The sequence below is a fragment of the Phalacrocorax carbo genome, chromosome 3 (genome assembly GCF_963921805.1).
Source record: "Phalacrocorax carbo chromosome 3, bPhaCar2.1, whole genome shotgun sequence".
Classification (NCBI taxonomy): domain Eukaryota; kingdom Metazoa; phylum Chordata; class Aves; order Suliformes; family Phalacrocoracidae; genus Phalacrocorax; species Phalacrocorax carbo.
The window spans coordinates 25,156,543-25,170,387 of record NC_087515.1 but is presented as its reverse complement, the minus strand read 5'-3'; the positions used below and the strand labels follow the sequence as shown (position 1 = coordinate 25,170,387).

General features: G+C 41.9%; 1 protein-coding gene across 2 annotated transcripts; it reads right to left on the bottom strand.

Moving 5' to 3' along the window:
- Window positions 1-1,697: 1,697 nt before the first annotated feature.
- On the bottom strand, window positions 1,698-11,583 carry ATF3 (activating transcription factor 3). Of its 2 annotated transcripts, none has more exons than XM_064446198.1 (4): window positions 11,466-11,583; window positions 6,606-6,766; window positions 5,563-5,670; window positions 1,698-4,618 (listed from the first exon to the last, which is right to left on the bottom strand). In XM_064446198.1, the coding sequence occupies exons 2-4, from the start codon at window positions 6,672-6,674 to the stop codon at window positions 4,421-4,423; spliced, it is 375 nt and encodes a 124-aa protein (XP_064302268.1). In that variant the 5' UTR covers window positions 6,675-6,766; window positions 11,466-11,583; the 3' UTR covers window positions 1,698-4,420. The 2 variants fall into 2 exon arrangements, with proteins under 2 accessions (XP_064302268.1, XP_064302270.1); XM_064446200.1 differs by having other exon boundaries at window positions 6,606-6,849; window positions 11,466-11,550.
- Between the last annotated feature and the right edge of the window lie 2,262 nt (window positions 11,584-13,845).

The following is a 13,845-nucleotide window of genomic DNA, read 5'->3' as shown; positions in this document are numbered from 1 at the left end:
CCATTTTAATCGTGTGATTCTCGGGGTCTCCAGCTGGGGGCACTGGGCAAACACAGAAACACAGCAATGGCCAGCATGAATGAGGCTTGTACCTAGCCCAGTATTCTGCGGGGGGGTGGGGGACCAAAACCAACAACAACAACAACAAAAAAAACCAACCCAAAAGAACCCCAAGAAAAATGGATGTGAGATACAGTTATTCTGGATTTAGGATGCTTCTTAAGATGGAGTAGATTTTGTTTTCAAAATTCTTTTGCTACTAACAAACAATTGTACTGCTTTATTTTCATTACCTGTAAACCATCCTGTTTCTTTTCAAAAAATAAGAATCAGTGATTTTAAAACCATCCCCTTAATCAATAACTTCCAATTCTAATGGGTGCAGGTAGAAAAGTTATTGTAAATTCAAATTTGTTACCATTCAGTTTAATGAAATATTTCAGGTCTGGCATAAATCATTGGCTCTATCTACCTTCAATATTGCTATTTTTTCACTTATGTCAAGGGAAGAGCGAGAAAAAAGCAGAAGATGCTCCTTATTAATGTACAGTGTGAAGCCCAGCATGCTTTAAGGTCTGCATGAGCCTGTACACACACAGATTTAGCATCTAAAACAAGACCTAAGGAGAAGACCTAAGGAGATAGTCAAGGACTATCAATTATGCTATTAGGAATATGTCATAGAGACCAGTGGTGGTTTCATGGTTTCAACTCATATAATTTAAAGAAATGGTTATAAAATACCAGTTCAGGAATTCATAGCCCTAATTCTGTTAATAAGGTTTTCTAAAACAGGCCAGACAGACGATTTATAAATTTACTAAATTAAAAATGAATCGGGTGTTCAAAAGTAAAATTTGATAGGGCCTATAGGAGAACGCATGAAAGGGTGAATATATGTATTGGGACTGCACATCTGTGAATGGATATACCGACAAGGAAAGTAAGCATTCAACATTGCCAGGTTCATAGTAGCCTAGATCTTTCTTCCAGTTGATATTTTTAACTAGATTTTGCAATAGTGCAATGGATTTCCTGGTCCCTGGGGCTCCTGGCCTTCTATCTGACCTCTGTATTACAAGTTATGACTGCTTGCAAAGGACTGAAGCCAAAAGTTTCTGTCCACATCACTAGCTGTCAAAACACAGGGATTTCTGTCTTGGTGTAGATACTTAGTTTTGGAAAGGCAAGATAGAACATTTTGTTCATCTTTCCTCATGCTTCTCCACACACACATATGCGTGCACACACACACAAACAAACCAAACCACCAAAGCCCTAACCATACTATACTGCTTTAGTATCTTCCATGTAACCATAGAAAGCAATCTATAAATATTAAAGCTTCACAGCAGCAAAAGCATTAAACCCCTTAGGTAATCAGAAAGCTGAATTAACTATCATCTGGTCAGTTGCAAGGTTAGGAAAGGTTCAGGAGTTCCAATTTCCAGTCCTTTAATCTAAGCCCTAGGCCACAAATAAGAAATTAGCCTGGAATTCATGATCAACCTTGAAATAACAAAACTTTGCTTATACCTTGACAAGCCGTGAACAGGACCAATTTTACTTTATAAGATGCTTATTGTTGCATCCTATAAAATGTGTTTGGTTTTTAATATCTTGGTGTTGCTTTAAGAAAATGAAGTTGCTCTTGGACCTTGAAACTTAGAATGAATTAAATGACACATGAATAAATATATATTAATTATTTTTTATTAAAGTATCAAAACAAACTTGAGAATAGAAAACAAACTGCTTTTAATGCATTTTAAAGGATCTCTGAATAAAGTATACTTTTAGAAAACTCATGCAACATACTGCTCCTGTCTAGCTGTTTAAACATTTTTTCCTGGGCATAGTCAAATGAACTTGAGTACCATCATTTCTAGAGTAGCGTGCAGGAGCACGCATGCACACACACATACGAGTAGTAGAAAGCAGCTATGACGGCACGTATAAAGAAATAAAAATAGATTATCTTCTGACAATAGTAGTGGTACCATATTAACATTTGGCATGCTAAGTAAATAACATCAAGCAACAAAAGCATGACGCCTGCGTCACCCGTGATATGGTTAAAAGCAACCATACAACTTCCCTAAGGGAGACGTGAATTCTGTCATTATATTCTAGTCTCTGTGGTAGCACTTTATAACAGTATAGGAGGCAAACAGTTTTGTCTGCTGGTATTTGATGCACAAAAGGCAAAGCCAAGGTGTACAATACCAGGGTGATGCCTCAGTTTTGTATTTCCACATTACAGAAGTCAAATACCAATGAACATAGTTTGACAAGTTTATTGTAACAGACTTCATGTATATCCATTCTCTCATAAACAGCTGGCCCAATTCCCCATGGAACTTGCCCTCTGAAGTTGCAGCAGAGGCTCCATACTCTGCCTACTAGCCATGCATAAAACTCTCACTGAAGTTAATGGAATCTCCTTCCAACATACAGAAAGACAAAGGATCCTCAGGACAGAATCAGACCTTGTATGTCACCTTTATAATACATTCACTTTTCAGATACATGAAGTACATATCTTTAAAACGTGATATAGGACATTACAATATATCCAGATCTTAGGAAAACAAACTAAGAAGTTCTGTTGCAGAATATAACGATCATATAAGGATCAGGTATGATATCTGATAGACTCATCTGGGACTTGTAGGGTAAGAAGCTTATGGCTGAGGTATCTTCTTTTTAGCCTTTAGAAAAAAACCCACAATTTCAACACTGCGTAACTGGTGTAAAATATTATGTACTGTAAGCTCCATTCTTATTGTCTGCTTCACTTAAATTGTGACATTGAGCAGCTATACACCACTGACAGAGGTACAGAATTTGGGAAGGTATAATCTCTGCACCCAGTCATCCAAGATACTCAGTGCCTCATCTGCGGAAAACATGAAGGATAAGTGTTTTCAGTAGTGGTGTCTCAAATACAACTGGTGAAGTTTAGTAATATATAATATTAAACACCAAGAGATAAAAGTAAAAAGACAGCGCAACACTTGTGTTTTCAGTTTTATCTTGCTCGCAGTATTTATTAACTTTACTCGTTACGATATTAGTGATAAATAAGAATAATATCTTCTTTTACAAAAAAATTGTAAGGATATATTTTATAGGATTAAACAATCTGAGAATTTCACAGAAACATCAGAATTAAACACTCATAGCTCCAACTGTTTTGTCCAGCAGCTCTTCTATCAGTTAAAAAACATCTACGGTTAGTATTTAATAAAAACAGTTATTCACTACATCAAAACTCTTGCCTCCTTTAGATTCTAAGCAACACTTTTGATTGACTGTAGTTGCCACCCAAACGTAAAATAAAAGTAGCTGCAATCGTATTTTTTTTCCCTCTGAATCACCTGGCAAAAGGAAGTAATCCTGACCAGGATGGAAAAAGCTTTGTCAAGCTCTTATGCTTCTAAGAGCTATCTGCATAAGCAGACCCACTGAAGTCCATAAAACCTGTTCTGTGAGTGAGCATGAATTAAGGCTTGTAGGATTAGATCCTAGGTGAATTTTTTAAAAAACTTTGTTATTCATGAGCCTGAGATTTGGTTCTGCAGTTTTTTACTCAGGCAAAACCTGTATCACTATCCCTCCATAGTTAGTTTCTTCCTTCCAGTGGGTCCAATTCACTGCATCACCAAGTGGTGGTACAAGCTGCTCTTCAGCAATTCAAGGAAAAATTGTAGTCCCCAAAGGATAGTAGGTGGGGTTCCAGCTCATAAAATACAAACTTAGCTACACGGACATTTTGCAAGACACGTTTCTTTGTCACACCTACTAGGCTTTTCAAATTCAGTCTCTGAGATGAGTCATTGAAAAAAACCCCACGCAAGTGTTGTGAAAAAAATAACAAAGCTTAGTTGGAACTAAAGGCTTTTTGTGTGTTTGTGTATGTGTGTGTTAGGTTAGAATGCAACACTACAAATCGGTACATTCTGCCAGAAACCATCCTTCTGGAAACCTCAAAACTTTAAAAATACTCTCAGTCTGCTTTCCCTACCAACAACAAGGAAAAGTAGTGTCCATCCAGCACAGCTGTCTGTACCATGTGCATCATCGGAGTCATAGTGTTCTAGCACAAATGTTGTGAGTGCAGATACTGTATACTAGCAGAGAGCTAAAACTTCTGAAGCTGTTGTCTGTAGCTCCTAGGAACAGCAAGTATGACAGGTGCAAAACCTATATTTGAGGCAGAAGACTCTTCAATTTGATTGAGACCAGATCTTCCAAGGGGAAGAATCGCTGTCAAGCCAAAATGACTCTTTCCGCTTAAGAAAGCAATCTGCCCTTCCTAAAGGCTCTTGACTAATAGAATCCTACACATTATGTCAGATCCTCCATGGATTCTGGTAGTTGTTAAAAACACTAAACATTTCCATGTTTGCCATATCACTTAACCTTGTAACGTGCCTTCTTTGATCTGTTGAATAAAAAGGTTCCTTTCATCTTCAGGTGTCCTTCCATTTTGTGCCCGAACTATACAAGTGGGCCTGTGAAGGTTTAGCATGTATATCAAATGCTGCTTCTCATTCTTTAGCTCTTCAATCTGGGCTTTTAATTCTGCATTGATAGTTTCCAGCTTTTCTGATTCCTAGTCACAAAGAACACATACAACTATTAGGCTGAGCAGGTCAAATAGTTAATTGCAACATTTATCTAATAGTTGCAGTCTTTTATTGGTGCAAAAGCATATGGCTAGCAGAGAAAGAAATTGCATGTTCTCAGTGTCCTGTAACGATGAAACTATACATCCCCCAGTCTATAAAAACCAGATTGACAGTTACCTTCTTTGGCCTTTAGAGAAGTGTAACGGAAGCTGAAAAGCCAAATTCAGACTTGTTTTCACTTACAGTGACAGGTATCCAAAACATTATTGCTTTGGATCTTCTGCAAAATTATTCTAGACTTTTTTTGGTCAAAAGCTGACCCAAAATTACCTACATTTCCTATTAACTCCCTGGAACATCATGTCACATATCTGTTAGCTTAATATGGGTTTACAAAGTAAAGACATAGTTTTTTTTTCCCCCCACCCCTGGATATAAGAAATAAGACAGGCCTGATGCTGCTGTGAGATAGTTTTATGTCATGGCAGAGCAGGTGAAGACACCACTGGGGTCTTAGGACAGAGACTTCAGGGCTAAGGTACTATGCAACTCATTTCATAACAAAGTCAGAGATTACTTGTCAGTGTTCGTAGGCTCTTGGTCTCCACATCGGCTATTATATGAGATGAGATTTTACTTCTTTTTGTGCTCAACTTACACATTCAAATTCATATTATCCCTATAGACAAGGCTGGTCACTGAAACAGTAATCTCTTGTCACTCCTACAATTTTTTTCACTTTTTTTTTCCCCAGTTTTAACCAGGTTTAATACATAGCATGCTCATTTTTAAATAACTAATCCTTTTACAGGTTTGCAGAGTTTTGGGTAACATCCTTCTGTATTTCCTACTACGACGGTGCCCCTGTGCTGTCTGTTCAGCTCCTGGAAGGATGACAGATTAAGAACAATTCAAGCCAGTCACTTACTTTCTGCAAACATTCTGTTTTTTCCTTCTTCTTGTTTCGACACTTCGCAGCAGCAATTTTGTTCCTTTCCCTTCTTCGCTTTTTTCTTTCATCCTCTTCAGGAGAAAACTATCCCATGAAAACAGATACACACAGTCCATAAGATGTTGTAAATACTTGACCTACATTTTGATAACTTACGCATTTTTAAAAGCAACATGGGTATGGTTGTCAGTGCTGTGCTCACATCATGAGTTACATAAGGATGCCATTCTGACCTTGCTTGCCATACAGTAAAATGGTAGTAACTCCATTAGAATTGTCAATAAAAACCTGACTGGAGTTTGGATGGATGCAATCCATGTGATGGCTCATTTTAAATCAATGGTACTCAAAAAACTTGCCAAGCGCCTCCCCAGGCTGACTACCACACCTCCATCTCTCCTCCACTTCTCAAGGAAGAAAAAGAGCGAGGGGCGTGGGGAGCAGAGCGGAGGATGTGACATGAACAAGGCATTGAGACTGCAGTGAACTAAAGGCAGCACCAAAAAAGGGTTATTAACATACTCCTTCAAGCTTTGTTTTCTTTCCTGTGGAGGCTCAGACCAAGGTGTAACTATTTCCTTAACTTAAGCTGTTTCTCCACTTTATAAGAGAAATGTTTTTCACAGAGACTATTATCTTAAATACCTAGTGTGGACATAGCACAGCCACGTCCAGCTCAGTGTAGCCCGCATGGGTCCTACTGCACTGTCCTCATTGAATTAAAGCTGCAATGACTTATTCCAAGTTCAGCCACAAGTAGGCAGGGAAACCAGATTAGCGCTTGCTCTAATCACTGTAAAACATTGTCCCTAGTCCACAAGCAAAAATAAAATATCCAACTATAGGTCTCAATGGAAATGAGAAATACCAAAGGGTTTCACAGAAAGCCAAGCAAAAGTCTTTAAAGGATCTAATATGGTGGAGAGGATTGTCTGTAGTTGATATAATTACTGGTCTTGTGGTGAAACTTTATGAAAGAATTAATCATTCACACTGAAATGCTATTTGAAGAGCCTTACCTCTGTTTTCATGATTGATGTTTCAATTGGCCTTTCAGAAACTGTCACTGTGTCCAATGTAGAAGACATCCTGTGGGACTGACGCTTATTTTGAATGGCGAACCTCAGTTCCTCTTTCACCAGTGGGGTTAAATTTGTGAAATCATCAAACCCCAGTGACCCTGCAGGGGACAAAGTGGGAACAATTGCGGAGGCGCTGACTTCTAATGCAGATACCTGGCCTGAGTGTTGGACCATCATTTTGCTGAAAGGTAAAAAGAGATAATAATAATAATCTTTCAACAACTTTAGAAAGGCAAGTAATATCTCCTAGAGGTATATTTTATAATGTGAAATAATACTGTATTTTTTTGTGTTGCTTCTGTCCCCATTCCCCATCTACCCCAATCTCTTGCTAGAGTAAAGCAGTTAAGAATTTGGTCACTAGTAAAAATGTCTACTTTAGGTTAACTTCAAGACTGTATTTAAAAATGATAAGAGTATTAGCGCATCACACAGGATCTAGGTCTTTCTGAAACTTCCTATGGAAAAAAAATGTGTATATGTATATATACCTCAAAGCTTTAAGATGGTATCATGGGGCAAATGAGAATCAAGTGAATAGGAAAAGAAAGAAAATAAGGGACAAAACAAAATCAGAGAAATATTACTATTGTTGTTTAAAACACAGAAGGAGTTTAAGTGTATCTCCATCCTCAGAGCTATACCACCAAAAAATTCCATCTCCAAATGGACAGAGCATACCTTGATCTCAACTACATTTAGGCAAAACTCAGAGTTCTCCTAGGAGCTGAAGTTTGCTAACCAAGACAGAATCCGTCACCAAATCATCACACTCAGTTTTACACAGAGTTGTAAATCTGGCTATAAACTCCTGAAAAACAGTTCACAGTAAGAGCTGGCACAAAGGTAAAAGCCTATACCCATTCTGGGGCTTCAAAGCACAGGCTGAGTTGGAGGGATTGAGTCATGAAAAACGTGAAGCTGTTTCGTTCCTTTGCTCTTATAAAATCTGAAACTGTCCTCATGCATTCTCAGCAAGAGGTTTGAAATTCTTAAATATTTATGGTCAGATCTCCTGCTGATATAAAACAGTGTGACTGAAGAGACTTCAGGGGAATTATGCAAATGGACACCCATGGAGGAACCTCATTTCTAGTAGCTTTCCTCAGAAAATGGACCTACCCGACAGTGCTCTCTACTTTCCTCTTTTTAGTTGTTCTTATTAATTTTTTAGCCAGTTTTGGAGGGAGAGAGGTCCCCTATGTGCTTTGTGAAAACTGGTGACCCCACTGAGGGAGAAAGAGGCAAAACTCAGCAGTCAACCATCCTAACATCGCGGGCAACCTAGCTAGCTGATGCACACAGCTCTGCATGACACAAACCACCTCTCACCCATGAGAGGTGAGATGAGAGGTCTGGAAGAAAGCTGAGTGTTTTTTGTGGCCCAAGGGACAAAAGGTGCAAATCCATAGGAAAACAGATTGTATTACTTATTCATAAAGTGACTTGTGTTAAATTGGGTTTACCGTGTTGGTTTTCCAGCTGTCTTTGGTGTGCAGGTTGAGGGTTGTTTTTTTTTTAATAGCTGTACGGGTAATTACAGTATGTGTTATCTACTCTTGATTAGAACTGTAATAATTATAGCAAAGTCAATTGTAATTAACAGTGCAGGTAAGCAAATAGTTGCCTCAGGGTAGCAGTGTCGGTAAGTTAAATTTCCACATGGACAATCCAGAATTACATAGTTCCCCATCTACTTCTGTAACCCAGCAAGAAATGTTTGGGGTCACGTGCCTTGACAAGAAGACAGATTTTGCTCAGAGATATCTAAAAATACACTGTAAATCTACACTGGTGCAAATGAGAGTAGAATCTGGTTCATCGCTAAGTGAAGTAAATATAAAAATGTGAGGACAGCGAATTGCCAGTTGGTAGAAAATGCCATGTCCAGCTGCAGAGACTTCCTCACCACTTCTCTACCCCGTCACCACAGAAGAACTGAACATTTCTGAGAGTCTGGGGGTGAAATCAGAAGGACTTTTTCTGTTGACCTCGACAGGGCTAGGATTTCACCCATAGTTATTAAAGATGAGGAAATTATTTGGAACAATTTGTTATTCAGAAAGACCTTGGGAAATTTATGTAATTCTCTTCAGAAAGCCCCTGCTCATGAGTCACATTTAAAGTACTGATACGGTTTAATCCTATAATCTCAGAAAGCTAGCAGTTACTCCTTTCCAACAAGTCAGAAACAGCCCTATAATTTCCAGCTAAAGTCCTCCCAGCACTATTTATCATTTATCAACATTCAACTGTTCAACTCATTTAAACAGGCTAATTCCAGATGACACCGAAACCCTCATTGCTAGCAGAAATTTTAGCTATTTTCACTGAATGTCAGTCTCCTTGGGTCCCAGTGATGGCTTTATCCAACGAAGTTAATTCTGTATAACTCAATCAAACCAGGGGACTTAAATTAATGGTAAACCCATTTCTCCAGCCTACAAAATAATTAATTGGTCTAATAATTTTCCAGCACTGGTGGTTTATTTGATCATTTTTCAGCTTAGGCAAACTTTTAATTAAGGTCAGCAGCGGCAGCAGCTGAGGAAACCAAGAATGTTCGTGTTTTAGTAACATGTCCAAGACATTGTGTTAATTGTGGATTTCTACTAGTTAGTGCTAAGTGTACCAGGAGCACCAACAAAACCCTACTTCAGTGTCCTCAGGTACTCCATTCTGTCTGTCGTTACTGTAAAAAAAAAAGAAAAAAAAAAAAAGGAATGGGAGGGTGCCTACAGGGAGGGGGAACACTGAGGGGGAAGTGTCCTTGACTAAAGAAACTTGCTGCTCTCCTGCCTGAACAGCTCACTGACCTTCCAGACACCCTGAAAGGCATCTCTATTTATTCAGACTTTAGGGAAGGGAGGGCCTACCAGGGGGCTGAGGCTTGTGTGAGGATTTCTGCTGTGAGCCAAGTCACCTTTTGCAGAGCCGTTTGCCACTGGTTTGCTTTCCTGGGGCTCTTTCTTGGGGCAGGGCTTCTGGACAGTGCCTGGGAAGGTAAGCTTCCAGACTACCACCAAGATCATTAGGACCCTCCATGAAACAAATAACAAAAATAATCAGCCTTATGCCAAATGTACTCAATCAGCTGAATAGATTCCCTTTTCTTAATAAGAAGGTAGATGTTTTCCAGTTTCTGAGGAACAAACCTGCTTCTAGAACTGTTTTACAGGAATGAAAATTAGGTTTTGCTATTGAAAAAAATAGAACAGGCTGCTGTTCCTTGTTCCCCAATTTTTATACAAACAGTACTTCTGTCTATAAGCCATCAAGAACACTATCTCATTTTTCTCTGGGTTTGTAAAGTCTGGGGAAACAGTAGAAATAAGAATATCAAGCCTGAAAGTGTGGTTGTATCTGGGCCTTTCTGATACAATCTCTGTTTACTTTGTTAGACCATGCATATGGATCTCGGCTCCAGTCTGGTTTGAGTCTGTCTGAAGTTACTGACATTGAAGGTGCTGAACATTCCACAGACCTGCACTGTAAAGGCACAGCTTGTACCCAGCGAGAGCTAATGCTGTGTTACTTTATCCTTAGTTTGGGAATTCTCCAGAGAGAACAGCTTTCCTATTAATGGTACCCTCCTAATTGAGGTAGATTCAAACAACTTTATTCATTTGTTCTGCCCCTACTTTTTGTTTGTTCTTTTGCTGATGATTCTTTCCATCTATGGTGAACTTTTACATCTCATCTGACACTATTTTAATTTCAGGACATATTTCCTAGCTGTGTATTTTTATTATTTAAGGCTATTCCTGTTTCGTACTAATGTGAAAAAAGACTACTTTCACTCTTTTATTTTTTTCTCAGCTGCAGATGGCTGACTGTGCCTCTTCGTTTTATTTCTTCATATGAATTCCTTTTCCTCTGGTGCTGATGCAATAAACCCCGATAACCATTGAGGTTAATCTTAAACAGCATTAAGAGCAATTACAGTTCACAACCTCTGTGCACGCTGGTTGACCTTAAGCTTTCTGATATCCCACATCATTCCCAAACCATTTTCTGCTGCCTTCCAGCTTCTCAAACGCTGTTACCGCGAGGAAAATTCATTTCCAACAGGAAACCCTTTCGCTGAAACAAGTTTGTCGTTGTGTCACGCCTGACTTGATTAGGCAACGCTTTAGCAACTGATCTTTTCTTCACGTCAAGACGCGGGGACAGAAAGAAAAGTGAACGTCCCTGGCTCACACCGAGAGTTCCCGCTCATTTTATGTCTATATAACAGACGCGTATACATAGCCACAGGGCAGCGGCGGGTTGCTTATGGCCTGGCCGGTGCCGCTACAGCTCCTCAGTCCCTGCCCCCGCGGGGTCGCGGTGCCGCCGGCGGCCGCCTCCACCTCCCGGCCGCGCTCGGGCATCCTCGCCGCTGCCGGGGCCGGTGCCGCTGCCGGGGCCCCGCCGCCGTCCCTCCGCCGCGGCCGCCACCGCGCGGTGCCGAGCGGCGCTGCCGGCCCGGGGAGAGCCGGAGCTCGGCGGGCTCCCTCCCGGCGCCCACATCTGGCGGCAGCCGGGGCACGGGGCTCCCCCAGATGTGAGGGGCGGGAGGGAGCCGGCGGCGGGCGGGCGTGGGGCTCCGGCGGGGCCGGGGGGGGTTTCACGGCGCTCACGGAAGCCGGCGGCACCGCCGCACCCAACTCGGCTCCCGCAGAGAAACTTCTGGCCGCGGCCCGCGGACCCCACCGGCGGGCATCTCTCCGCGGCGGGACAGCCTCCCGCGGAGCTGAAACCCCCCGAGCTGCCGGCTCGGAGAGCCTGGGCGCTTCCCCTCCCGCTCCCGCCTACCTTCCCGCCGCTGCTGCTCTTCTCCCGGCCCGAGGAAAGGGGCTCCGCGCCCGCGCTGCCGCCCCGCCGGCCGTGCCTGCTCCGCCGCCGCTTCCTCCTCCTCCTCCTCCTCCTCCTCCTCCTCCGCCTCCTCCGCCGCCGCCGCCGCCGGGAGAGCAGCTCCCGCCGCTCCCCGCTCCTCTGCCTCTCGCCTCGGTTGCATCACCCCCCTTATATAGCCGAGCGGGCAGCCCTGGTATTTACTCTGGCGGCGAGTCCCGGGCTGATGTCATGCTATTAATAGCCTCCCCGAAAGAGAGGGAGGAGGGAAGCGGAGCCCGTGGCGGTGATGCAAGGCTTCCCCGCCGGCTCGGCTCGGCTCGGCGCGATCAGCGCCGCGCCGAGCCGGGCGGCACCACGGGACCCCCATGGAGGAGCATCCATCGGCAGCCCGACAGACCCAGTCCTCTCCCTTTCTCTCCCTCTTCCCCCCACCCCCTTTTTGAAATAAAAAAAAAGAAAAAAGCAACTAGGGTGCCGGGGTGTGTGGGGGGTGTGTGGGGTTCTGTGTCTCCGGGCCGTTTTGCTGCTGAGAAGAAATCAAAAGTCCCTCTCACGACAAAAAAAAACCCAAACAAGTAGAAACTCTAGTTTTCGAAAGGCGTGATCTTATTCTACATGAAAGAATTGTTTAACGCTCCCTCTCTCCTCCCCCCCTCCCCCCCCCCCCCCCCCCCCCCGTGTTGCTTTAGAAGACAGCCAGAAGTTCATTTTACATGAAGAGGAAGGCTTCAATTTTTATTCTGAGGAGGAAAGACCCGTTTAAAGAAATGATAGAAAGCTAAAAATAATGCGGGGTTTTGTTTTGTTTTAAAAAAAAACTTTTCTTAAAACACAACAGCACACGACTTCCTTATGATTTCAGGGGAAACCAGGGACTTGCTATAGGAGAGAGGGAAATATGGTGGTGGCTGTGGCGAAGGGGTTTTTGTTGAGTTCTTTTTTTGTTTCCATAGCTTCCTGGTTTGCCTTCTAACAGCCCCCAAAGTGCTAGGAAATAAGATGTGTCAAAAAAGCATTTAGCCAGGAGAGATGCAGAAGGCTTACAAAGAGATGCACACTGTTATCCAGTTCAATAATATTCCATATGCAATACATACAAACTTGTCATTAATACAGCCTTCAGGTCTCTGTACTGAGCATGGAAATACCAGGGCATTTCAAGTTGCAGAGGTTCTAACTAAACCAATATACTCATTAATCTATAAAACGTGTACCTTTGTATATAAAATATATACCCTGATCTAGCACTCCAACTGGTTAATTAACTTTATAACGTTCAATGTGGCTGTATTTTGACAATAGGCAATATGTCTCAAGTGGTATATTCTGGGATGTATTAATTGCTTGGAGCATTTTATCAAGGATAACGATTTCTAATACTAGTTTCAAACTCCCTCTGTATCTCCCCTCTGTGTGCGTGTGGCTGCCTGGATGTATATGTATATACATTAATGTACACATTGGCCATGCAGACGGGAGTAGTAATCTCAGCTTTTTAAATGTCTCAGTGCTAGCATGCTCAGCTTTGCAAACTTAACATTTCAATTTTACATTTAATTGTCTGCTTTTGAAAAAAAAAAATAACCTGGTGGGGAAGGGGTCTGGAGTAGTGATGTTGGCTTTCCTCCTGTGGAAGGTGCAGTTGCTCCCTGTTATCCTCAAACAATGAAGTGCACTCTGCAGAGGACAGGAGGGAGCTCCTCTGACCTACCTGGCAGCTCTCCGTTTACAGCTCACGCAAGTTGCAGGCTTTTTTCTTGCTGTAGGCTCACTCACTCACCTATAGATAAATCGTTCTCAGCTCTTTCAAAACATGTTTATTGCCTTATCTCTATTAATCTAGGTAAATCAATGTCAAGTATAATGACAGGTAAAAACTTTGCTCTTCAGAAGGGTTTAGAGCAAGCTTTACATTTCAGCTCGGTGCAGCCTGTGAAGTTCCTTTTACTTCAGAGGCATAATTTTATAATTCATGCTGTGTTCAAGAACAGCTGGCATCGCTTTTCTTGAGCCTAGAAGAAAAAAAATCCCTCTCAAGCAGAGGCCAAATGTGGAAAATTTATTCCCAAAAGATAATTGGTTGGAAAGTTCTGAGCATAAAGTTATTGTGGAAACGTGTTAGCAACATCAGTTTTAGTGGCCATGACCAGGTGCCTGCTGTAATTCTGACAGAGATTTAGCAACTGTCTGTTCTTATTTAGTTAGCTGTACCAGAAGTGGGAATTTATTAAGAGAATTTTCAGCTAAGCAGAGCAATGTCACAGAATTATGAAGGGGAAAAAAGCAGCTCCCTCATTCAATGCGGGTAGAAGTACTTTGGAAATCCAAGTGTTGTTAT